We start from the raw sequence: 25,098 nt of genomic DNA, 5'->3' as shown, positions 1-25,098 counted from the left end.
ACCCCACTTGAGAACTTCTGCCTAAGGTGAATCCTGGCTCTGCCATCAGCTGACCATGGAAAGTTGCTGGATGTCTCTATGTCTCAGCTTACTCTTCCAGGCAATGGGGATAATTATGACTACATCACAGGTTGATGGAAGGCCACACACAGGTTAGGGTGTTACGGCCAGGGCAAAGAACAGATGGAGCCACCCAAATCCAAATATTGAAATATTGGAAAATGGTGACTTAGGTTTGCAAAGCTGTCCTACCTTCAGAACCATGGCCCTGTTACACCGTGGTCAGGGGCACGGCCCTGTTACACTGTAGTCAGAAGCAGAGCCCTGTTACACCATGGTCAGGAGCACAGCCCTCTTACACTCTGCTCAGAAGCAGGGCCTTGTTACACCATGGTCAGGAGCACAGCCCTCTTACACTCTGCTCAGAAGCACGGCCCTGTTATACTGTAGTCAGGAGCACGGCCCTCTTACACTCTGCTCAGAAGCAGGGCCCTGTTACACCATGGTCAGGAGCACAGCCCTCTTACACTCTGCTCAGAAGCACGGCCCTGTTATACTGTAGTCAGGAGCACGGCCCTCTTACACTCTGCTCAGAAGCACGGCCCTGTTACAGCCATGGTCACCCCCAGGCCTTCATGCTCCTGATGGGATATGACAGGTGTCCCTCTGATCCCACGGCCAGGTCTCAGTGAGCCTGTAGGCCACTTACGTGTGATCCAAGGGGATCCCTTCCCACAGAAATGGACCTGGATTCTCCACCAGGCCTCTAAGGCTGGTGCCCTCCATCTGGCAGAGAGCTAGCCCACTCCTCCACCCCCAAGCTGAGCTTACTGGGTCTTCAGGTTGCCTCTGTACGCGCCTTGCAGCCCATGGCAGGCTGTGTGCACCCGGGCTAGCCTGGCACAGGAAACTCTTTATTACAGCAAGGCAGTTTTTGAGGGATGTGGTGAGGGAGGCTGGGAGGCAGGTGGAGAGCGAGGCAGAGAGGGTGGCTGAGATGAAGACCAGGAGGAAGGCCTGAAGGGAATTGGAGTGGGAGACCAGGAGAAAGGCTGGGAGGAAGATGGAGTGGGGGGTGGAGTGGGAGGTGGAGAGGGTTGCTGGGAGGAAGAGGGAGAGAGAGGTGGACACGGAAACGTGGGGTCTGCGGGCTTGGCCCTCTCTTGTCTATTACTCCCTCGGGCAGGGGGCACAGGGCAGCTGAAACTCAGGAAGATGTCCTCCAGGGAGACCTGGTTGACTGAGTAGTCCTCCAACATGTATGTCGCCTTGGCTTGCTCCATAATGCCGAAAACCTGCGGGAAGGGAGGGGGCCACTGTGGACGGCAGGCACAGGGGAGCGGGGGCGGACGCAGCAAGGGGTGGGAAGACGTAGGGTCTCAGATTGTTACAGAGCCCCCAGAGGCCCATTCCTCTCTCAACTGCTCCCAGACCACCTCTCAGGCAGTCAGTCCTGCGGAATTCAGCTATCTGTGATCTGAAGGAAAGGGACCTGGCTGGGAGTGGTGCCAGAGGCAGAGGTCCCGCTGGGTCCTGGCCTGCTGTGTACCTTGGGCATGTGGCGTGCCCTCTTTGAGCCAGCTCCCCTCTCTGTGAGATGAGGGGGCAGAAGGAGCTGATCTCTGAGGTCCCTTCCAGTTCAAATATTCTTATCAAAATTTTCTATGAAATTCACATGAATGTTGCAGCAGGACTGAATTGGACTTCCACTGGAAGCAGAACTCTGAAAGTGCACGACATCAGAGGTGTGCTCCCTGATGTCCAGGTATGTGCTCACCTTCGCCCAGCTGAGGTCATCGCCGGGCAGGTGGTAATGGACCATCCCTTGGTGCTCATCCTCCAGGACGCTGCCTGCACAAAGCAGAGACCATGTCCCCGAGGGCCAGGCTGGACGGCTGGGGGAGGGTGGCGTTGGCCCCAGAATCATGACTCCCATCCCAGTGCTCAGGGATGCACAGACGCATGGCGCCCTCTGCAGCACATACCTGGGAAGGTCAGGCCCACGAACGCCTTGAACTCCTCCAGGGCCTCCTGCTGCCCATCACTCCGGATCTTGGCCCGCAGGGAGTAGCCACTGCCAAACTTGCTCTTGAGGTGCTGTGGGCTGCCCAGGCACTTGAACTGACCCTGCACCATGATGGCCAGCCGGGTGCACAGGGCTTCACACTCCTCCATGCTGGGGAGAGGGGGCGGAGCCTGATACAGCAGCGGGGAATGCTGATGCCCGCCCTCCACGCCAAAACCGTGCACCTGGGAAAGTGCTGACGCCCAGATCAAGCTGTTCCTGATTCCCATGCTCAGGGTGTGGCCCACTTGCCTCACAGACTCTTCACCAGAGGCTAACAGGTTTTCTGTCCACCCAGCCCCTCCTGGCCCACCCAGCCGACAGCCCCCGTCCTGGCTGAACCTGTGGGAGGTGATGACGATGGCCTTGCCGGACTTTCGGGCCCGTGCCACAGTGCCCCAGAGCAGACGCCGGGCCACAGGGTCCATGCCAGTGGATGGCTCGTCCAGGAAAATGACCACAGGTTCTCCCAGCAGGGCAATGCCGGCACTCAGCTTCCGCCTGTTGCCGCCACTGCGGCCGAGGGGGAAAAATTGGGTGACTGGCAACCCTAAGTTTCCAGAAGTGCAATCTTCCCTGCTTTTTCCTTTGTTAAGCAAGTGCTCATGCACCCTGGTGGGGTGTTCAGTAACATGACCCACCACCCTCCCCCAGGGGTACACTGTGACTCAGCTGTCCACTCAGCATCTAAACCATTCTCCTGGGCATAGCGATTGGTCCAAGCTGAGCACACGATCCGTGGATTTCCTCTGAGGGCCTCTATGGGTGTCACAGGGTAAGGGCATAGAACCGTTTTAACTAACTTCTTTTAATGAACACATAGCATTTATGATGGAAAGGTACTTCCCAAATGTTAATTCATTTAATCATCAAAAGATGCAGGGAAACATGAAAACATGATTAAAACAGAAGTTAACGGAAGAAAGAGGGCACCATCCTCTAACTCCTGGGCTCCCTGACCCAGTTCTGCTAACAGTCTGCAGGGGTTCTGTGCACAGCTCAAGGGGCGGCTTGGGACTTGGGACCGAGTAGCCTTGCTTTGTTTAAGCTAACTTGAATTGGGTTAGGATCACTGGTGACAAAGACTCAGGAAGACCCCACACTCTTCAGCTGAACATCAGCTACTCAGATGGCTCACACAGAGCAGGGTGCGGGAGTGTGGGTGTGCAGTGCAAATCTGCCGCAGGTCAGAAGCCCTTGTGAAGCGGCAGGAAGAGTAACAGCTGTGGTGCGTCAGCCCATCCTCAGCCAAGTAACCAGAGGAAGCAGGGCCATGGGACAGCCAAGGCCATTGATCCATTCTCACAGAGGAGGAAGGCCACCTCCCTGGAAACCTGCGCAGTGGTGAGGACCACACAGCTCCCCCAGGCACAGAGCCAGCAGGCCTTGCCCTACCCCCCAGCACTGAACAGAACCAGAGCACATCTTATTTTGGGACAGGGAGGGCTGAGGGGACCCAGAGTCTCACCTGTAGGTCTTCACCAATTTGTCGGCATACGTGTACATGAGCAAGTCATCAAGAATTTGGTCCACACAGGAGCTGATGTGACGCTCAGGGATGCCCCGGAGCCGGGAGAACATGACCAGCGTCTCCCTGCCCGTCATGTGGTCCAGCAGGGCATCGACCTGGGGACAGTAGCCAATCCACTGTCGCACCTGGAGTCGGAGCACAGCCCAGGGGGAAGGTGGGTCAGAAGGAAAGCTGCCCACTGGGCAGGTGCCTGGCCTCTGCCTCATGCACACCCACAAGTGCCAGGTGAACAGACGTGTGCCAGGGGCCACCAGTGATATTTGGGAGCCTGGATGCAGCACTGGCTGCTGGCGTGAACCCCAACCCCAGAGGGCGCACATGGGTCTGGAGCACTTACAATCCTGCCTGCCCAGCAGGAAACCTCAGTGTCCAGAGTTGCCCTATCTCTTGCCACTTACCAAGTGTATGGTCAGCAGAAGACACTTTATTTTTTTCCCGTTTATGCATATTTTCTATTAGACAAGTAACCCACAAATACATTTTCTTTGTGAGGGTGCTAGAGTCTCTTGTACAGGGCCTGCCCCAGGTGGTGCAGTCACATCTAGGTACACTTCCAGACTTCTGCACAGCTGCGTAAAACACAACTGGATCACCTTTATTTACCATTCTGCACTTACCATTTTACCATTCTATCATTTTAATTCAATATTATGTGTTAAAGATCTGCCTTGGTCAGTAAATATTAACACAAACCTACTCTAACTTGGGCTTCCCAGGTAGCGCAATGGTAGAGAATCTGTCTGCCAAAGGAGGAGGCACAAGAGACACAGCTTCAGTCCCTGAGCTGGGAAGATCCCCTGGAGAAGGAAATGGCAAGCCACTCCAATATTCTTGCCTGGGAAATACTATTGACAGAGGAGCTTGATCATGGGGTCTCAGAGAGTTGGGCACTACTGAGCAACTGAGCACACAAGCCTATTCCAACCCAGTTTGATTGCAACTTAATCATTCAGATTTGGGTTCAGTTCAGTTCAGTTGCTCAGCTGTGGCCAGGCCCACATGCCAGGCCTCCCTGTCCATCACCAACTCCAGGGGTTTATGCAAACTCATGTCCATCGAGTCAGTGATGCCATCCAGCCATCTCATCCTCTGTCATCCCCTTCTCCTCCTGCCCTCAATCTTTCCCAGCATCAGGATCTTTTCTAATGAGTCAGCTCTTTGCATCAGGTGGCCAAAGTATTGGAGTTTCAGCTTCAACATCAGTCCTTTCAATGAACACTCAGGACTGATCTCCTTTAGAATAGACTGGTTGGACCTCCTTACTGTCCAAGGGACTCTCAAGAGTCTTCTCCAATACCACAGTTCAAAAGCATCAATTCTTCAGCACTCAGCTTTCTTTATAGTCCAACTCTCTCGTCCATACATGACCATTGGAAAAACCATAGCCTTGACTAGACGGACCTTTGTTGGCAAAGTAATGTCTCTGCTTTTTAATATGCTATCTAGGTTGGTCATAACCTTCCTTCCAAGGAGTAAGCGTCTTTTAATTTCATTGCTGCAATCACCATCTGCAGTGACTTTGGAGCCCAGAAAAATAAAGTCAGCCACTGTTTCCACTGTTTCCCCATCTATCTGCCATGAAGATTTGGGTTGGCTGTTTATAAAAGATTCAGGCACGTGTGTGATATTTCCGAGTTTTTGCTGTTATGAACTTGCAGCAAACCAAGCTCCTCTGACCATGGGATTCTCTAGGCAAGAACACTGGAGTGGGTGGCATGCCCTCTTCCAGGGGAGTTGACCATAAATGCATGGGTTTATTTCTGAGCTCTCTATTCTGTTCCATTGATCTATGTGTCTGTTTTTATGCCAGTACCATATAGTTTTGCTTACTGGACCTTTGTAGTATAGTCTGAAGTCAGGGAGCATGATACCTCTAGCTTTTTATCTCAAGACAGTTTGTTAACATATTTTTAAAAACCATGAATGGGTACTGAATTTTCATCCAATGCTTTTTCTGCTTCTATTGATAAATATTTTCCTCCTTTCATCTATGAAGGTAGTGCTTTATACTGGTAGATTTCCTACTGTTAAATCTTACTTATGTTTCTGGAATAAGCCTGACAATTGTCATTTTTATTCTTTCAATATCCTGCTGAATTTCTATTCTCAATACCTTCAGTTTAGTTCTGTTCAGTGGCTCAGTCATGTCCGACTCTGTGACACCATGGACTGCAGCACACCATGCTTCCCTGTCCATCACCAACTCCCGGAGCATGCTCAAACTCATGTCCATCAAATTGGTGATGCCATCCAACCATCTCATCCTCTGTTGCCCTCTTCTCCTGCCTTCAGTCTTTCCCAGCATCAGGGTATTTTCCACTAGGTCAGTTCTTCACATCGGTTGGCCAAAGTATCAGAGGTTCAGCTTCAGCATCAGTCCTTCCAATGAATATTCAGAACTGGTTTCCTTTAGGATGGACTAGTTGGATCTCCTTGCAGTCCAGGGGACTCTCAAGAGTCTTCTCCAACACCACAGTTCAAAAGTGCTCAGCTTTCTTTATAGTCCAGCTCTCACATCCGTACATGACTATTGGAAAACCAATAGCTTTGATTAGATGGACCTTTGTCAGCAAAGTAATGTCTCTGCTTTTTAATACACTGTCTAGGTTGGTCATAACTTTTCTTCCAAGGAGTAAGCGTCTTTTAATTTCATGGCTGAAGTCACCATATGCAGTGATTTTGCAGCCCCCCAAAATAAAGTCAGCCACTGTTTCCACTGTTTCCCCATCTATTTGCCATGAAGTGATGGAACCAGATGCCCATGATCTTAGTTTTCTGAATGTTGAGTTTTAAGCCAGCTTTTTCACTCTCCTCTTTCACTTTCATCAAGAGGCTCTTTAGGTCCTCTTCACTTTCTGCCATTAGGGTGGTGTCATCTGCAAATCTGAGGTTATTGATATTTCTCCCAGCAATCTTGATTCCAGCTTGTGCTTCATCCAGCCTGGCATTTCACATGATGTACTCTGCATATAAGTTAAATAAACAGGGTGAGACATACTCCTTTACCAATTTGGAACCAGTCTGTTGTTCCATGTCCAGTTCTACCTGTTGCTTCTTGACCTGCATACAGATTTCTCAGGGGGCAGGTCAGGTGGTCTGGTATTCCCATCTCTTTCAGAATTTTCCACAGTTTATTGTGATCCACACAGTCAAAGGCTTTGGCGTAGTCAATAAAGAAGAAGTAGATGTTTTTCTGGAACTCTCTTGCTTTTTCAATGATCCAGCGGATGTTGGAAATTTGATCTCTGGTTCCTCTGCCTTTTCTAAATCCAGCTTGAACATCTGGAAGTTCACGGTTCATGTACTGTTAAAGCCTCACTTGGATAAATTTGAGCGTTACTTTGCTAGCGTGTGAGATGAATGCAATTGTGGGGTAGTCTGAACATTCTTTGGCATTGCCTTTCTTTGGGATTAGAATGAAAACCGACCTTTTCCAGTCCTGTGGCCACTACTGAGTTTCCCAAATTTGCTGGCATGTTGAGTGCAGCACTTTCACAGCACCATCTTTTAGGACTTGAAATAGCTCAGCTGGAATTCCATCATCTCTGCTAGCTTTGTTCGTAGTGATGCTTCCTAAGGCCCACTTGACTTCAGACTCCAGGATGTCTGGCTCTAGGTGACTGATCACTGTGGTTATCAAGGGTCATCAAGATCTTTTATGTATAGTTTTTCCGTGTATTCTTGCAACCTTTCCTTAATATCTTCTGCTTCTGTTAGGTCCATATGTTTTCTGTCCTTTATTGTGCCCATCTTTGGATGAAATATTCTGTTGATATCTCTAATTTTCTTGAAGAGATCTCTAGTCTTTCCCATTCTATTGTTTCCCTCTATTTCTTTGCTTTGCTGAGGAAGGCTTTCTTCTCTCTCCTTGCATTTGGAACTCTGCATTCAAATGGGTGTATCTTTCCTTTTCTCCTTTGCCTTTCTCTTCTTTCCTGAGCTATCTAAATATTTTACTTAAGGCTTTATGTTCCTATATGAAGTTGGCCTATAGCTCATGTTGGACACTGTCTTTGTTTGATTTTCACTTCAGATTGGGTAGCACCCCATCTTCTCTCCTCTGATTCAGAAGAGGTATACAAGAAGGAAATAACTGCTTGGTGGTGGCTGGTAGACTTGTCCGTCAATCCCTTTTAGCCCGGACTCTTTTAAGAAAGGGTAGATCTTCAATTATTATTTCAACTTTACCTCCAGCATTGGTCTATATAGGCTTTCAGCTTTGTGAACAAATTTTTGGATAGAAGGCTTGAAAATGTTATTATTTGATGCAAAGGAAATGAAGGAGTGTGCTCTTTCTTACACACCTGAGTCTGGAGTAAGCCTAGTGCCATAGGATGGCCACGGAGCCCGGCTCAGAGCACGGAGGCCCCACGGACCAGGGAAAGTCCCACAGTGGAGCCAAACGATTCTGAGACAGTGAATGATTTTGACAGAAATGCGTGTGGACATTCAAAAGTCACTGCTGACTTTCGGCATACCAGCAGATTCTGAAAAGAACTGCTGTTGCTGTTCAGTTGCTAAATCGTGTCCGACTCTTTGTGACTCCATGGGCTGCAGCACACCAGGCTTCCCTGTCCTTCACTATCTCCCAGAGTTTGCTCAAACTCATGTCCACTGAGTCTGTGATGCCATCCAACCATCTCATCCTCTGTCGTCCCCTTCTCCTGCTCTCAATCTTTCCCAGCATCAGGATCTTTTCCAATGAGTCAGCTCTTCACATGTGATAAGAATATATTTTAGGAAATGTGAAAGAATGTTTAAAAATATTTGCACATGTAAAGGGTGCTAAGCAGAAAGCTCACAAAAGAAGAGAGCAAGGATGTAGATTTGAGTTTGCTAATGAGATTAATCCATGTGGGACTTCTAGGAGAAAGTGAAGAGGAGTATGTTGAACTATATTTCCTACCATGAATTTTCACAAATTTCCAGGAGGTGATGTGCAGACAGATTCCAGGAAGACTGAAATCCAATTTCTTGCCAGTCAGACAGGAGGAGGGTCTTGTAGGCAGATGCCACTTGATTTTAAATAATACAAAGAAATGTAACATTCCTTTTCATCTGAGTTTACAGAGCAGGTTTGTACTTGCCTCTCAGTGAGCTTCAATAAACTGGATGGATGACTGGTGATGGTAAGGCTAGTGGGTGGGTCTGTCATGACCACCTGGCCTCACCCTGTCTTGCCGTGTCTTTTATTCCTTTGCTTGTTCATTCCTTCTTCCTTTTTTCGGTAACAGCTTATTGAGATATAATTCACATATCATACAATTCACCCATCAAATGTGTTCAGTTCAGCGGCTTTTAGTATATTCACACTGGTGGTCCATGATCACAGTCAATTTTATAACATGGCATCGCTCCTCCCCAGAGAAAACTCAAATCCATGAAAAGTCACTACCCATTCTCCCCAGAACGCCCAAGCCCTGGCAACCATCAGTTTGCCTATCACCATGGATTTGCCTGTCCTGGATGTTTCATATAAACAGAATCGCACAGTCTGTGCCCTTCTGCGATCTGCTTCTCTCACTCTGCATCCCGCGTTTAAGGTCCATGCGTGGTGTAGCGTAGGTCAGTGCCTCACTCCTTCTTTATGGTTGAACGATACCCTTGCGCATGGATAGATCACATTTTGTTTATCCATTCATCTGTTTGTTGGTGGACATTAGGGTTGATTCTACCTTTTGGCTACTGTGAAAAATGCTGCTATGAACATTCATGTACAAATTTTTGTGTGAATGTGTTAACAGTTTTTTAGTTCTCTTGGATATATAGACCTACGAGTGAAACTGCTGGGTCATATGGTACCTCTGTTCTAACCTTTGAGTATCTTCTCTAATAATCTCAATCTTCCAATTGAAGTCTTTCATCCATTTGTATGTAATGTAATTACTAATGTAATTGGATTTGAATCTACCATCTTGTTAGGGCTATCTACTTGTCCCATGTGTTCTATATTCCTTTTTCTCTCTCACTTTGTCTCCTATTACATTGGTTATTTTTTATGATCCACAGGGCTGCCTAAGAGTCTTCATGACATGGCCGTTAGTCTTCCCCAGAGTGAGTGGTGTGAAGGGGAGTATACCCCAAAGAGAAGCTACAGTGTCCCTCATGACCCAGTCTCAAAAGTGACATACCACTTCTTCCACAGCATTCTGTCAGTCACACAGACCAACCCTGGTACAATCTGGGGTGATCTTCTTAAGGGTGTAAATCTCAGGAGGGTTACTAGGGGCTGTCTTGAAGGTATACCACAATGTCTCTTACCTTCTTCTGTATATTTGTTTTCTACACTTTGATTCTCCATGCTTCATTCTAAATTATTTTTTTTGTGGGGAGGAGTTGTTGTTTAGGTACATGTGCGTGATTATTATTATTTTTTTAATGTGCACAAAACACTGCATTTCAAGTTGTTTGCCGAAATCATTTGAGGCCTAGGATGTGAGCCTCTTCTGCCAGCTTCTCCTGACATTTGCTCCTGCCGGGCACCTGGGAGCACTGGCGGTTTAGAGTCACGTCAATTCCATTTCAGGGACTGATAAGAGTCCAGGCATTCTGCAGTTCCTGCATGAACCTGTCTGAGTACAGTTCATCCCTACACCTGGGATGCAGCCCTCCAGGGTCCTGACTCAAGGAAAGGATGCTTGCATCAGGCCTCCATATGCCCCAGAAAGCTCATCCTGAACTCCAGTGCAGGCCAGTTCAAAACTAAGGGCAAAAAATATTCACATCTCAGCAACTCAGACTGGAATGGGCCAGCTCCTTGGGTCCCTGTCCTCCCCTACCTCTTGGCTCATTAGTCTTCACTATCTTTTTAGTTCTTTGAATCCTTCAAAGACATGTTTCCAAAATTTGGTCCTATTTTTCTAGTTATTAATGACCACCAGGAAAGGGATTAGAGTTACCTGATTTGCCATTACCAAAAGGCTTGTCCATAATTTCTAAAATAATAAAAATTAAAATTAATAGTAAATGGATCCTAGCCATGAGATGCTTACACTGGTTATGGTTCTTCGGTCAAGCAGTGTATGCTAAAAGGTGACAGAGAGTAATAATTATGAGCACGGATTCTGGAACTAGCCCATGTTGATTCTTCCGCCTTCTCTCTAAACTTTATGTTGGTCATGGGCAGTAAAGCTAGCACAGTGCACGCTGTGAATGGCACAGCTTCAGATAGGCCCCTGTAATTTGGTCTCCTTGTATGCCTGTCATTGAATCCACTGTATACTGACCCCACTCCCCCACCATCATTACACTTAAGTCACTGCATGGCAATGGCTGGTTCTCATGATCATAAGCTCCTTGCAAGTGAGAGTCACTGGGCTTACACAACTGTTGACATATACTAGGCATTCAAAAATTGTTTCACTGAATTGGTGCCAAGTAGACTCCAAGAAGAGGGTCAGGTGTGAGGGATATATACTAAATTTGACTATGTCTGAGTCAAGCTGTTTAGAAGGGATGTATATGCAGGTCTGAAACACAGGACTGGGATTGGGCTGAGGGTGTGGCTACTTGGGAGCCATCAGCAAACAGAAGATAATGGGAGTCAGTGTAAGGAATGAGACTGGGGGGGTGGGGACAGTGTGTGTGGAAGGACGAAGACGGTGGGCTGCTGCTACGGCCCTGGGAGCAGCGCAGTCTAATGGGCTAGAGGAAGAAGATCCACCGCAGGAGCCTAAGGAAGAAGCGTCAGTGAGAGCAGAGCCAGAAGAAAGGGGAAGCTATAGGAGCAAACAAAGGAAAGCCAGAGTGTGAAGGAGAGCGAGGCCTGCGTTAAGAAATGCTTCAAAGAAGGCAAGGAAGCTGAGGCTGAAAGTTAGGAGTGGCCTTGGCTTGCGAAGTGCAGTGGGCACAGAGTCAGGGAGGACAGATTCCAGGGCTCACTGGGAGGAAGAATCCATGGACCGTGGCCGCCGGCTGGGTGTCCTGAGTGGTGCCTGGGACAGCAGTAGATGGTGCCACTCACTCCTCCAGGGAGCACAGAGGGAGGGGGGGAAGAGACAGGGGTTTGCGGGGACAGCTGATGGCTTTGTGGGTCCACTGGGCTTGAGATGCCTTGGGTTTCAGGGACATTTTCTAAGGCAATGTTGATTAAGCAGCTTGACATAAAATCTGGAGCTCAGAGAAGAGGTCTAGGAAGGAGCTATGGATTTGGGAGTCAGAGATAAACCCGACACCTGGAATTTTCAAAGATGGGTTTCATTCCAGTTCCCTGTCCCCAGCCCTCTGTAACACCCACAGGTGTATTTCAGGGGACCCTCTTCCCGATATACCCACACCACCCCTAGGTTCATGCCCCCTTGTCCCAGGTCACCGCCTACCTTCCTCAAGTCAGAGCTGACGCTGATGCTGTTGACAAAGGCGTCCCCTGAGGTGATAGACTCTTCCCCAGTCAATATCTTGAAAATGGTAGTTTTCCCAGCTCCATTGAAGCCAAGAAGACCAAAGCACTCCTCTGCTCGAACAGCGAAGGAAACCTTGTTCACAGCCAATGGAGGCACCTTCCTGGAATAGACCTGAGATAGCCAAGACAGAAGACAAGACACCCAGTGAGGAGGCCTGGAGCCAGCAGCCTGGAGTTGTCAGCTGCACTCCAGTTCTGCCCCCAGGGCTCCAGGACTCCGAGGTATCCAGGCTGGGATCTGCCTTCTCATCCCAGCTACTGCTCCCAGTGGGCTCAGGAGGTTTTCTCTCTTTCTGCCCCTGCACACTGAGAACATAGTTCTCTAAGATAAGCCTCTTTCCTGCTTTCCTCGAAGCAAAGAAAACCACTTTGATGTTGCCTGAGCTGGTTTCTGAGGGCTTTTAAAAAAAAATATAAATCTATTTATTTTATGGAGGCTAATTACTTTTCAATATTGTATTGGTTTTGCCATACATTGACATGAATCTACCACGGGTGTACATGTGTTCCCCATCCTGAACCACCCCCTCACCCCCCTCCCCATCCCATCCCTCTGGGTCATCCCAGTGCACCAGCCCCGAGCATCCTGTATCTTGCATCGAACCTGGATTGGCGATTTGTTTCACATATGATATTATACATGTTTCAATGCCATTCTCCCAAACCATCCCACCCTCGCCCTCTCCCACAGAATCCAAAAGATTGCTCTATGCATCTGTGTCTCTTTTGCTGTCTCGCATACAGGGTTATTGTTACCATCTTTCTAAATTCCAAATATATGTGTTATTATACTGTATTGGTGTTTTTCTTTCTGGCTTACTTCACTTTGTATAAGAGGCTCCAGTTTCATCTACCTCATTAGAACTGATTCAAATGTATTCTTTTGAATGGCTGAGTAATACTCCATTGTATATATGTACCACAGCTTTCTTATTTGCTGATGGACATCTAGGTTGCTTCCATGTCCTGGCTATTGTAAACAGTGCTGAGATGAACACTGGGGTACATGTGTCTCTTTCAATTCTGGTTTCCTCAGTGTGTGTGCCCAGCAGTGGGACGGCTGGGTCATATGGCAGTTCTATTTCCAGTTTTTTAAGGATCTCCACACTGTTCTCCATAGTGGCTGTACTAGTTTGCATTCCCACCAACAGTGTAAGAGGGTTGGTTCCCTTTTCTCCACACCCTCTCCAGCATTTATTGCTTGTAGACTTTTGGACTGCAACCATTCTGACTGGTGTGAGATGGTACCTCATTGTGATTTTGATTTGCATTTCTCTGATAACGAGTGATGATAAGCATCTTTTCATGTGTTTGTTAGCCATCTGTATATCTTCTTTGGAGAAATGTCTGTTTAGTTCTTTGGCCCATTTTTTGATTGGGTCGTTTATTTTTCTGGAATTGAGCTACAGGAGTTGCTTGTATATTTTTTAGATTAATTCTCTGTCAGTTGCTTCATTTGCTATTATTTTCTCCCATTCTGAAGGCTGTCTTTTCACCTCGCTTATAGTTTCTTTTGTTGTGTAGAAACTTTTAATTAGGTCCCATTTGTTTATTTTTGCTTTTATTTCCAATATTCTGGGAGGTGGGTCATAGAGGATCCTGCTGTGATTTATGTTGGAGAGTGTTTTGCCTATGTTCTCCTCTAGGAGTTTTATAGTTTCTGATCTTATGTTTAGATCTTTAATCCATTTTGGGTTTATTTTTGTGTATGGTGTTAGAAAGTGTTCTAGTTTCATTCTTTTACAAGTGGTTAACCAGTTTTCCCAGCACCACTCGTTAAAGAGATTGTCTTTTCTCCATCGTATATTCTTGCCTCCTTTGTCAAAGATAAGGTGTCCATAGGTGTGTGGATTCATCTCTGGGCTTTCTATTTTGTTCCACTGATCTATATTTCTGTCTTTGTGCCAGTACCATACTGTCTTGATGACTGTGGCTTTGTAGTAGAGCCTGAAGTCAGGCAGGTTGATTCTGGGGGCTTTTTAACCACTAGTAACTACAGGGAAACAACTCTCTCTGTCTCTGTCTCCCTCCCTCTCTCTCCGCGTGCATGCGTGTATGCGTGTGTGCGTGTGTGCGTGTGCATGAGTGTGTGTACATTCCTGGCTGTCTGAAGAATCTCTCAGCACAGTCCCCATGGGCTCTCAGGGAGATTAGCAGGCTTGCTGTGGGCTTTCAGAGCCCACATCCCCTCCTTGGCTCCTCCACAGACTGCTTTCTAGATCCAGGAGAGACTCAACCATGTCTACCCTTCAGGGCTTCTGGGGATCCATGGCTCTGGCGTCCCTCCCATCCCAGGCCTCCTTGTCCTCAGGGGTCCCCAGAAGACAATGGGAGGCTGAGGCGCTACCTGCTGTCTCTGGGTGCACGAATGAGCTCAGATGCCATCTGTTCAGAGGAAACCTCTCTCTGAGTCTTTCCCATCAAAACTCACCTGAATCCTCTGCCAGTGCAGTAGTCCCCTTATCCCCGGGGATATGGTTCAAGAACCCCAGTGGGGGCGTGAAACCATGGATACCATAGGACTCTCTACTTACTATGTTTCTCCTATACTACATTCCTCTGATAAATTAGGCACAGTAAGGGAATATCCAAATTGCCAACATCAGCACCCTTGGGCTTTGGGGTAAGTAAAATGAGAAGTCCTTGAGGGCAAGCACTTGATACTGTGATACTGACTCGGATAACTGAGCCAGCAACTAAGCGATGAAACAGTGGAGAAGCTGGACAAACGGGTGGAGTGGAATGGCTTGAGTTAACCACGCTACCCAGAATGGCACACAACTTAAAACTTTTGAATTGATATTTCTGGAATTTTCCATTTAATATTTTTGGACCATGGTTGACCGCAGGTAGCTGAAACCTCAGAAAGCAAAGCTGCTGATAAATGGGCGCTACACTGTACTCCAAGTCAGCGGGCGGGGTCCTGGAGCCATGATGGCTGCTTCCCTACACAAGGATCCCCAAGAGTAATGGGGATGAAAAGTAAAGCAATGCTTTTCAAGCTACATCGGACTTTACCTTAGATAGTTCTTTAAGGACCAGTGGGTTTTTCTTACACAGATCTTCCCAAGAGTTCTTGATCATTTTTGCTTCCTCTTCCACATCTTGGTCTCCAGGCACAGACTCTGCATTCTGCAAAACAACCTGTTTCTCCCGAGATAAGGATGGCAGGTGTAAGTGCTTTTGCAAGGATAGGAGGAAGACATCAAGGTCCTTCCCCGTAATGTTGTAAAGGTGCCCTGGCCATGCCAGTTCCCATTTGCACACTACCACCCATTCTCAGGGAAAGTCGCAGGCAGGACTGAGTGCATGTTGACACGACCGTGATATGCTAGACAGGAAAGCATTGGTTTTTAAAGAAAAAAAAAAGACTTGAAGCCCAGAGGTGTCAAGATACAACAAATCCCATTTTGTACAGGATTTCCATGATCATGGGGCTGGGGGAGGTGCTTTGCCACTGGAAGATATTCAGGTCAAGAAATGACACAACAGACCTTTCTCCTATCTGGCTCCTGAATGACTGAGGGGAGAGGTGTTACAAGCTGACTAGTTTTAGGGAATCCACGGCTGGCCAGGGTCACAGGGCCCAGGCCAATGCCCTTCCCCCTTCTCCCCTCAGGGCCCAGGGTCCTGGGGACCTCAGTAACCCCTCTGCCCTGAGGGAGGTTTACACCATCTCCAGGCCCTCTGGCTCTGAGAATCAAGGTCACCGCAGACTGCAGGAATTAAGCCGTGAAGCCAGCCTCTTACCTGTCCTTACAGACTTATACTTGGACCCACTCACCATTTTTTGCTTCCAGGAGAGGCCAGAAAACCTGGATTTCAGTTCCCATAAGACATTGGTTTCAGTGAGGAAAAGCAGGATGAGGTACACGAGCCCCAAGATGGCGAGGACTGTCAGGTACTTTCCTGTCCCGAGAGACTCCCAGGCATAGATGTCCTCCTGGACCACATAGCCCTCCGCTACAATGGGACAAATGGACACGATCAGATTACACAGAGCAGCTAGATTCCTACGATAACAAATGTCATTTAAAAGGAGCATTATTGTCATCACTGTAGTCACTTCACCCCAGCAGATGGGAAACATATACAGTATTCTGCTTTTCTTGCTGGAACCAATGTTTAGCAGAAATTATGCAGTAAAAGTAAAAGACTTCTCCCTGTCCATATGACAGTCACTTGAAACGCAAGCTATTTACGTTTGATTCTGTTATCAATCACCCTGTAACGTCAATTGACCACTCATGCAGAAACACTCCGCAGCCTCAAGTCTATTTTAATTTGATTTGCCTTCAAATTTTCTTTTAAATACATGTATTTTTAAATTATACAATACACACTCATTGGAAAAAAGAGACACATCTGAGGTAGAGTCAAGGTACTTCTCCTCTCCCTACAGCTGTTTTATGTATATATATATATATAAAATATATAATACTTCCATAGTCTCTGGATATAATCTTTTAAAATACAAGTAGACTGATACTATGCATTATCTTCTCCAATTCATTTGTTTTGTTTCAGTTCAGTTCAGTTTGGTTCAGTCGCTCAGTCGTGTCTGACTCTTTGCGACCCCATGGACTGCTGCATACCAGGCTTCCCTGTCCATCACCAACTCCTGGAGCTTACTCAGACTCACGTTCAGTGAGTCAGTGATGCCATCCAACCATCTCATTGTCTGTCATCCCCCTCTCCTCCTGCCTTCAATCTTTCCCAGCATCAGGGTCTTTTCCAATGAATCAGTTCTTTGCATCACAGGTGGCCAAGTATTGGAGTTTCAGCTTCAGCATCAATCCTTCCAAGGAATATTCAGAACTGACTTCCTTTAAGATGGACTGGTTGGATCTCCTGGAAGTCCAAGGGACTCTCAAGAGTCTTCTCCAACACCATAGTTCAAAAGTGTCAAATTTTTGGCGCTCAGCTTTCTTTATAGTTCAACACTCACATCCATACATGACTATTGGAAAAACCATAGTTTTGATTAAATGGTCCTTTGTCAGCAAAGTAATGTCTCTGCTTTTTAATATGCTGTCCAGGTTGGTCATGGCTTTTCTTCCAAGGAGCAAGCGTCTTTTAATTTCATGACTGCAGTCACCATAGGCAGTGATTTTGCAGCCCCCCCCAAAATAAAGTCTCTCACTGTATCCATTGCTTCCACACCTCTCTGCCATGAAGTGATGGGACCAGATGCCATGATCTTAGTTTTTTGAATGTTGAGTTTTAAGCCAGCTTTTTCACTCTGCTCTTTCACTTTCATCAAGAGGCTCTTTAGGTCCTCTTCACTTTCTGCCATTAGGGTGGTGTCATCTGCATATCTGAGGTTATTGATACTTCTCCCAGCAATCTTGATTCCAGCTTGTGCTTCATCCAGCCTGGCATTTCACATGATGTACTCTGCATATAAGTTAAATAAACAGGGTGAGAATATACAGCTTTGACATACTCCTTTACCAATTTGGAACCAGTCTGCTGTTCCATGTCCGGTTCTACCTGTTGCTTCTTGACCTGCATACAGATCTCTCAGGGGGCAGGTCAGGTGGTCTGGTATTCCCATCTCTTTCAGAATTTTCCACAGTTTATTGTGATCCACACAGTCAAAGGCTTTGGCGTAATCAATAAAGAAGTAGACGTTTTTCTAGAACTCTCTTGCTTTTTCAATGATCCAACAGATGTTGGAAATTTGATCTCTGGTTCCTCTGCCTTTTCTAAATCCAGCTTGAACATCTCGAAGTTCACAGTTCATGCACTGTTGAAGCCTCACTTGGATAAATTTGAGCGTTACTTTGCTAGCGTGTGAGATGAATGCAATTGTGGGGTAGTCTGAACATTCTTTGGCATTGCCTTTCTTTGGGATTAGAATGAAAACCGACCTTTTCCAGTCCTGTGGCCACTACTGAGTTTCCCAAATTTGCTGGCATGTTGAGTGCAGCACTTTCACAGCACCATCTTTTAGGACTTGAAATAGCTCAGCTGGAATTCCATCACCTCCACTAGCTTTGTTCGTAGTGATGCTTCCTGAGGCCCACTTGACTTCAGACTCCAGGATGTCTGGCTCTGGGTGAGTGATCACACTGTCATGGTTATCTGAGTCATGAAGATCTTTTTTGCATAGTTCTTCTGTGTATTCTTGCCACCTCTTCTTAATATCTTCTGCTTCTGTTAGGTCCATATGGTTTCTGTCCTTTACTGCGCCCATCTTTGGATGAAATATTCTGTTGATATCTCTTATTTTCTTGAAGAGATCTCTAGTATTTCCCATCCTATTGTTTTATTCTATTTCTCTGCATTGTTCACTGAGGAAAGCTTTCTTATCTCTCCTTGCTATTCTTTGGAACTCTGCATTCAAATGGGTATATTTTTCCTTTTCTCCTTTGCCTCATTGGCATGAACTCCTTATTGCCAAACTCAGACTTAAACTGAAGAAAGTAGGGTCCTAGATCAAATTCCTTACAGTTTCGTTTAGATCATTCAGGTAAGACCTAAATCAAATCCCTTACGATTATACAGTGTAAGTGACCAATAAATTCAAGGGATTAGATCTGATAGAGTGCCTGAAGAGCCATGGAAGGAGGTTGTTTTGTTTACGCATATACAACAGACATCGGCCATATCAGGACATACAGATCAAACTAATACAGATCTCTTGCAAAAGTAGATACATGGACGTTATAATGGCTAGTATTGCAGTAACTTTGGTTTGTAACTCCACTTTTTGTTTTCTGTGTAACTTAAGAAACTGATGCATAAAAAAACAACGAATCTATGGTTCTAGGTACACAGTGGATAAAGAGGTCTTGTGACATCAATAATTAAAAGCGACTGGGGACAGGGCTGCATAAGAGCAGTTTTTCTATACTGTTGAAGTTAAGCTAATACAAATTCAAATTAGAATGTTAACTTAAGGATGTTAAAATGCAATTTCCATGGTAACCACAAAGAAAATAGCTATTGAATATACCCAAGAGGAAATGAGAAACGAATTAAATGTTTCATATGAGGCAACTAGAGTAGCCCAACTCCGAGAGTGGAATGGTAGTCGCTAGAGGCTGGGGTGGGGCCGTTAGTGTTTCGTGGGTTCAGAATTTCAGTTCTGCAAGTTGAAGAAAGTTCTGGAGAGGATGGTGGTGATGGTACAACAATGTGAATGTATTTAATGCCACAGAACTGCACACTTAAAAATGGTTAAAATGGTAAACTTCACATGTTTTTCCACATTTAAAGAAAATAACTAATTTTAAAAGGTGTTGGAAAGGACGTGGACAAATTGGAACCCTCATATGTTGCTGGTGAAATGTAAAATAGTGCAGCCACTGTGGAAAGTAGTTTGGTGCTTCCTGAAAAAGCTAAACATAGAGTCAAAAGCAAACCCACTCCTAAGTATATACTCAAAAGAACTGAAAACTGGTTCACACAAAAATTGGTATGTGAATGTCCACGGCAGCATTATTCATAATAGCCAAAACGTAGAAACAATCCAAATGTCCATCAGCTGATGAACGGATAAACTACTGAGTCCATCCATACAATGGTCTATTATGCAGCCATAACAAGCAACAAAGCGGACATACATGACACAACCTGGGTGAACCTTACAAATACTGTTGTAAGTGAAAGAAGCCAGATACAAAAGGTCACACAGTCATTCCAGTTACAAGAAATGCCTAGAACAGGCCAATCCATAGAGACAGAAAGTAGATTATTGGTTGTCAAATGCTTGGGGGAAAAGGGAATGGGAAGTGACTGTTAATGGATGGAACATTTCTTTATTCCCGGTGACAAGAATGTTCTGGAATTAGATGGTGGTGATGGTTGCACAACCTTGTGAATATCCCAGAAACCAATGAATTGTATACTTTATAAAAGGGTGAATTTTATATGAATTATATCTTAATAAAAATGTGATTAACACAGAAACAAACACAACATTGTAAAACTTAAAAAACAATGTAAATAACAAAAGTCTGTTTGTCATACTCACAAACTTTACTGCACTCAATCTGGTCCAAGCTCTTGACCTTGCAAAACTTCTGCAGTTCAAAGTTGTAGTACAGGTTGGATAAAGCCATCCCTAGGCAATGGCCTGGAAGCGGTAGGAACATGTTATCCAGGGACTCTGAGATCGCTGTGTAGCCAAGTTCTGTGAGGGGAACAGAAAATATTAACCCTTCTTTCAGGAAGAAGCGGGTACGTCCCCCAGCGACTCTCCAGGCCCCACGGGCCTCTTCTCCTCTATAAAGGGTCTGTTCTTTCTACCTGTGGCTGTATCTGTCTCTGCTCATCACACTCCTGGGCCCAAGACCAGAAATCAGGTTCTCCCGGACTCCTAGTGTTCCCCCTTCTGAGGCAGCCACCCAGCCTCTAAGCTGTAACTATTTTTCTTTTGCAGCACTTCCTGAAGTCATTTTACTTCTATTCCAACTGTTTATGCAGGCAAGTCAGAAAGAGCTTGCTGTGTCTGAGAAAACCAGCACGGCATGGCTGCAGTAGGGGATGCACTTCTGGAAGTCCTGGCTTTGAAGGCTGGAGGCTTACAAATGAGTTAGTGCCAAACAGGAAAGCCTGGGGCACCAGCTTTGGATTTATTAGAGTGTCATCTTACAAGTAGATAAGGAGAACACAGTTGCTGTGTGGACAGTTCGCGGAGACAAAACCACCATTATTTGCAGATGCTGTACATTATCACATACCTAGAAAAGCCACAAGAATCAACCAAAGTGGTCCTGTGGTTAGAATTCTTTGCTTCCAATGCAAGGGGCATGGGTTCCATCCCTGGTCAGGGAACTAAGATCCCACAAGCTTTGTGGCAAAAAGAAAGAAGAAAAGAAAATAGACTCAAGGACCTGGAGAATATGCTCGTGGCCGCCAAAGGGCAGGGGGCGGGGCGAGGCAGCAAGCCGGGCTTGGCGGACGCATGTTAGGCACAGGACGCATGAGCACCAAGCCCTGCTGAACACAACAGGGTCCTGCAGCCGATATCCCATGAGAAACCATGATGGCAAAGAATGTATAGATGTGTAAATCACTAAGTCACTTTGCTGTACAGCAAAAATTAACACATTGTAAAACTGGAATTCCAGTTGAGCCATTTCAATTCCTGAAAGATGATGCTGTGAAAGTGCTACACTCAATATGCCAGCAAATTTGGAAAACTCAGCAGTGGCCACAGGACAGGGAAAGGTCAGTTTTCATTCCAATCCCAAAGAAAGGCAATGCCAAAGAATGCTCAAACTACTGTACAATTGCACTCATCTCACACGCTAGTAAAGTAATGCTCAAAATTCTCCAAGCCAGGCTTCAGCAATACATGAACTGTGAACTTCCAGATGTTCAAGCTGGTTTTAGAAAAGGCAGAGGAATCAGAGATCAAATTTAAATTTCCAACATCTGCTGGATCATTGAAAAAGCAAGAGAGTTCCAGAAAAACATCTATTTCTGTTTTATTGACTATGCCAAAACCTTTGACTGTGTGGATCACAATAAACTGTGGAAAATTCTGAGAGAGATGGGAATACCAGACCACCCGACCTGCCCCCTGAGAAATCTATACGCAGGTCAGGAAGCAACAATTAGAACTGGACATGGAACAACAGACTGGTTCCAAATTGGGAAAGGAGTACGTCAAGGCTGTATATTGTCACCCTGCTTATTTAACTTATATGCAGAGTACATCATGAGAAATGCTGGACTGGAAGAAACACATGCTGGAATCAAGATTGTCGGGAGAAATATCAATAACCTCAGATATGCAGATGACACCACCCTTATGGCAGAAAGTGAAGAGGACCTAAAAAGCCTCTTGATGAAAGTGAAAGAGGAGAGTGAAAAAGTTGGCTTAAAGCTCAACATTCAGAAAACGAAGATCATGGCATCTGGTCCCATCACTTCATGGGAAATAGACGGGGAAACAGTGTCAGACTTTATTTTTTGGGGGCTCCAAAATCACTGCAGATGGTGACTGCAGCCATGAAATTAAAAGACGCTTACTCCTTGGAAGGAAAGTTATGACCAACCTAGATAGATAGCATATTCAAAAGCAGAGACATTACTTTGCCAACTAAGGTCTGTCTAGTCAAGGCTATGGTTTTTCCTGTGGTCATGTATGGATGTGAGAGTTGGACTGTGAAGAAGGCTGAGCGCCGAAGAATTGATACTTTTGAACTGTGGTGTTGGAGAAGACTCTTGAGAGTCCCTTGGACTGCAAGGAGATCCAACCAGTCCATTGTGAAGGAGATCAGCCCTGGGATTTCTTTGGAAGGAATGATGCTGAAGCTGAAACTCCAGTACTTTGGCCACCTCATGCAAAGAGTTGACTCATTGGAAAAGACTCTGATGCTGGGAGGGATTAGGGGCAGGAGGAGAAGGGGATGACCGAGGATGAGATGGCTGGATGGCATCACGGACTCGATGGATGTGAGTCTGAGTGAACTCTGGGAGATGGTGATGGACAGGGAGGCCTGGCGTGCTGCAATTTATGGGGTTGCAAAGAGTCGGACATGACTGAGCCACTGAACTGAACTGAACTGAAAACAAGTATACTTCAATTAGAAAAAAAGAAATAAAGGAGCGGTCAGTAAGTTGTCTGGTCCAAAAACAAATACAGAAACTGTGGCCTCTTAGAGATTAGAGAAGCCAATTTTTTATCTTATATTGAAAAGTGAAGAAATAACAAACAAGGTTATAAATAACCTTTGGTATATTTAAAATATTTTAAATATTTACAACAAATAAACACAACTGCTCTGCGAAATAACCATGCTACTCATAAGCAAATTAATCTGTAAGAGGGTGAACTCGGTGTGCTGCATGGGAACGGACCTGCATTGGGGCTGTGCCTACAGCCTCTCCCACCCCGCAGGCTGCTTGGTGCTAACCCCAGGCCACTCCACGTGCCACCAGCTGACACCCTGCACAAACCACAACACATCTCCACCAACAAGGAGGTGGGATTAGAGCTTTCATTTCAGGCTTCATGACTGGCTACATCACCCGCTCCAAATCAGGGGGGTCTGCAAGGAAGACAGCCCGGGGACACGTGACTTTCTTCAGACTCCCTGAAGAGAGGCTGAACAGACTCTTCATCTGAAAACGGGCTCTACTCTCAGGGCTTGGATTTAGAGTAGTACAGCTTTGGGGGATCAATTTATGAAATTCCTGTCAGTGGATGCCACTGCGATGTACAGGGAGTTGAACTTGGATGTGAGGTCTCCAGACCAACATTTCCTGGACCAGGACCCAGTAACTGAGCAGCAGAGCCATGGGGTCCACCATTTGGGGGCATAGCTCGAAGTCGTGGCTCCACATTGTGGCTGAGGCATCAGGGTCATGGCTCTGGTGATCAGACAGTTGCACCTGCGGATACCAGGCCCCAGTGGGTAGTTGCAGAGGGGAAGAGGCACAGTGGCTCGTGTCCTCTTCTCATATAGAAGTCTAAATGTGGAAATCTACCCTGGAGACTGAAGTAGAGGGGAGTGGGGAAACTGCCCCAACTCAGCTCTGTGGCTCCTGCGTGGGACAGAGACAGACTTAACCACAAGGCAGTCTTGAGAGCCCTGCCTGGAGTGAACAGTCAGCCACAGCGGCTCCCAGACCTTCCTGGGTCAGTGACCATCTTCTGACGCCCAGGAGAGGAGTGCTCGACAATCCCACATGTGGTCACAGGGACAGGTATTCACAGCTCCTGCTTATCCACCTGCCTGCCTTCCTTCCTTCTCTGCTGGTCCCACTCTAGCACTGGCTGAGGACGGAGGAGAGGCCACAAACCACCCTACCTAGTCGTCCGACTGAGGAATCTCCTCTGCCGCACTCCAGGGTGGGATGCATCCTCTGCTGGCTCTTGCGCTTTCTTCCTCCTTCGCTTTACTCCTGCACTTTGTTGGCCGAGATCCTTGACTAACTTTCCAAGAAAGTGGGGTGTGGGTTCGATTGCTGTTGCCCAGCTTAAGTAGTCTTTGCTCTGTCCCCCCATCTGCCTGACGACAGTACTCAGTACAGAAACCCGTCTTTCAGGAAGTGTTTGGGTCTCTCTTCATTCAGTGTTGGACATTTGATAAATCCTTTCAATCTTGAAGTCTGCTTTTTTCAACTCTGGGAAATTTTGTTTCTTGGGCAGTTTCCTCAACCTGATTTCCTGTTTTCTCTTTCTGGAAGGCTTATTGATTGGATACAAAGAGCATCTCCCGCATTTACTGTCACCTTACCTGCCTTTTCTCTCAACTTCTCTATTTCTCTTAACTTTTTGTTCTACTTTCTGGAAAATTCATTGTCTTTATTTTCCAACCCCTCTGCTAAATTCTTATTTTGGCAATCAGATCTTTCTTGTTTCCAAAGTTTTTCTTCTTCATGGGATTCTACAGAAGTCTCTTATTACCTTCTCTCAAACTGAGGAGTAGTCTGTTTCAGTGAAGTGCGTGATCACCAGTGGATAGTTTGATGATTCTGACAAGTATTTTTGCCCATGTAATCAACATCTCAATCAGAATACGGCTGTCCCCATCGCTCCAGGTCCCCTCTGGTCTCTGTGCAGTGGACCCCCAGCCCCGAGCTCAGGGCTGCGTCGTCCAGGCAGCACCCGGTGTGCCGTCTGTCCGCACTGCGGCCTGTGCTGAGTGTCTGTCCCCTGGGGGGTGCATGTCTGCAACACTGACGGTTTGGGGCTCTTCCAGTGACCACTGCTGAGAAGAGCTTCATGCAGGCCCCAGACACATGCTCTCACAGGCACGACTTGTGTGGCTGCCAGAGGGAGGGTTAAAGCTGTGTGATGTGTAGACCTGATGGGCCTCACCTTTTTCACTTGTGACCGAGACAAGAACAAAGGGGCCAATGCTCAGAAAGGTCAGCATGATGATGAGTTTGACACAGGCATTCCCCGCATTGTCAAAGCAGAAGCTGGTCAGGTAGATGAAGGGGATGATGGCCCAGGCATAGAGCATCAGCATCAAGAAGACAGCTGGGACATTCTCCTTGTGTGTAAAAGCCTCCTCATCATAGTATAGAAACACCACCTGGGGAAAGTGGGGCAGAATTTGGAAAAGTCACTAAGACTCAGGCCTAAGCATGAGAGAAAGGATACGATAATCTCAACTTATTCTTCTAAGGTAA

At 46.4% G+C, this 25,098-nt stretch overlaps 1 protein-coding gene across 1 annotated transcript in view; it reads right to left on the bottom strand.

Annotated features, from left to right (window-relative positions):
- Positions 1 to 893: 893 nt before the first annotated feature.
- LOC138429251 (ATP-binding cassette sub-family A member 17-like) overlaps positions 894 to 25,098 on the bottom strand; it is a 75,008-nt gene continuing 50,803 nt past the window's right edge. The window contains exons 19-28 of the mRNA XM_069570538.1: positions 24,782 to 25,001; positions 19,979 to 20,137; positions 15,782 to 15,960; positions 15,016 to 15,141; positions 11,915 to 12,109; positions 3,534 to 3,721; positions 2,408 to 2,578; positions 1,986 to 2,176; positions 1,778 to 1,851; positions 894 to 1,295 (exon numbers count right to left, since the gene is read on the bottom strand). Of these exons, the coding sequence (XP_069426639.1) occupies positions 918 to 1,295; positions 1,778 to 1,851; positions 1,986 to 2,176; positions 2,408 to 2,578; positions 3,534 to 3,721; positions 11,915 to 12,109; positions 15,016 to 15,141; positions 15,782 to 15,960; positions 19,979 to 20,137; positions 24,782 to 25,001 (1,881 nt within the window). The 3' untranslated portion in view covers positions 894 to 917. The remainder of the gene's footprint in view (positions 1,296 to 1,777; positions 1,852 to 1,985; positions 2,177 to 2,407; positions 2,579 to 3,533; positions 3,722 to 11,914; positions 12,110 to 15,015; positions 15,142 to 15,781; positions 15,961 to 19,978; positions 20,138 to 24,781; positions 25,002 to 25,098) is intronic.

The sequence above is a fragment of the Ovis canadensis genome, chromosome 24 (assembly GCF_042477335.2).
Source record: "Ovis canadensis isolate MfBH-ARS-UI-01 breed Bighorn chromosome 24, ARS-UI_OviCan_v2, whole genome shotgun sequence".
Lineage (NCBI taxonomy): Eukaryota > Metazoa > Chordata > Mammalia > Artiodactyla > Bovidae > Ovis > Ovis canadensis.
Note: the sequence above shows the minus strand (reverse complement) of the source record. Positions and strands in the feature narration are given on the sequence as shown.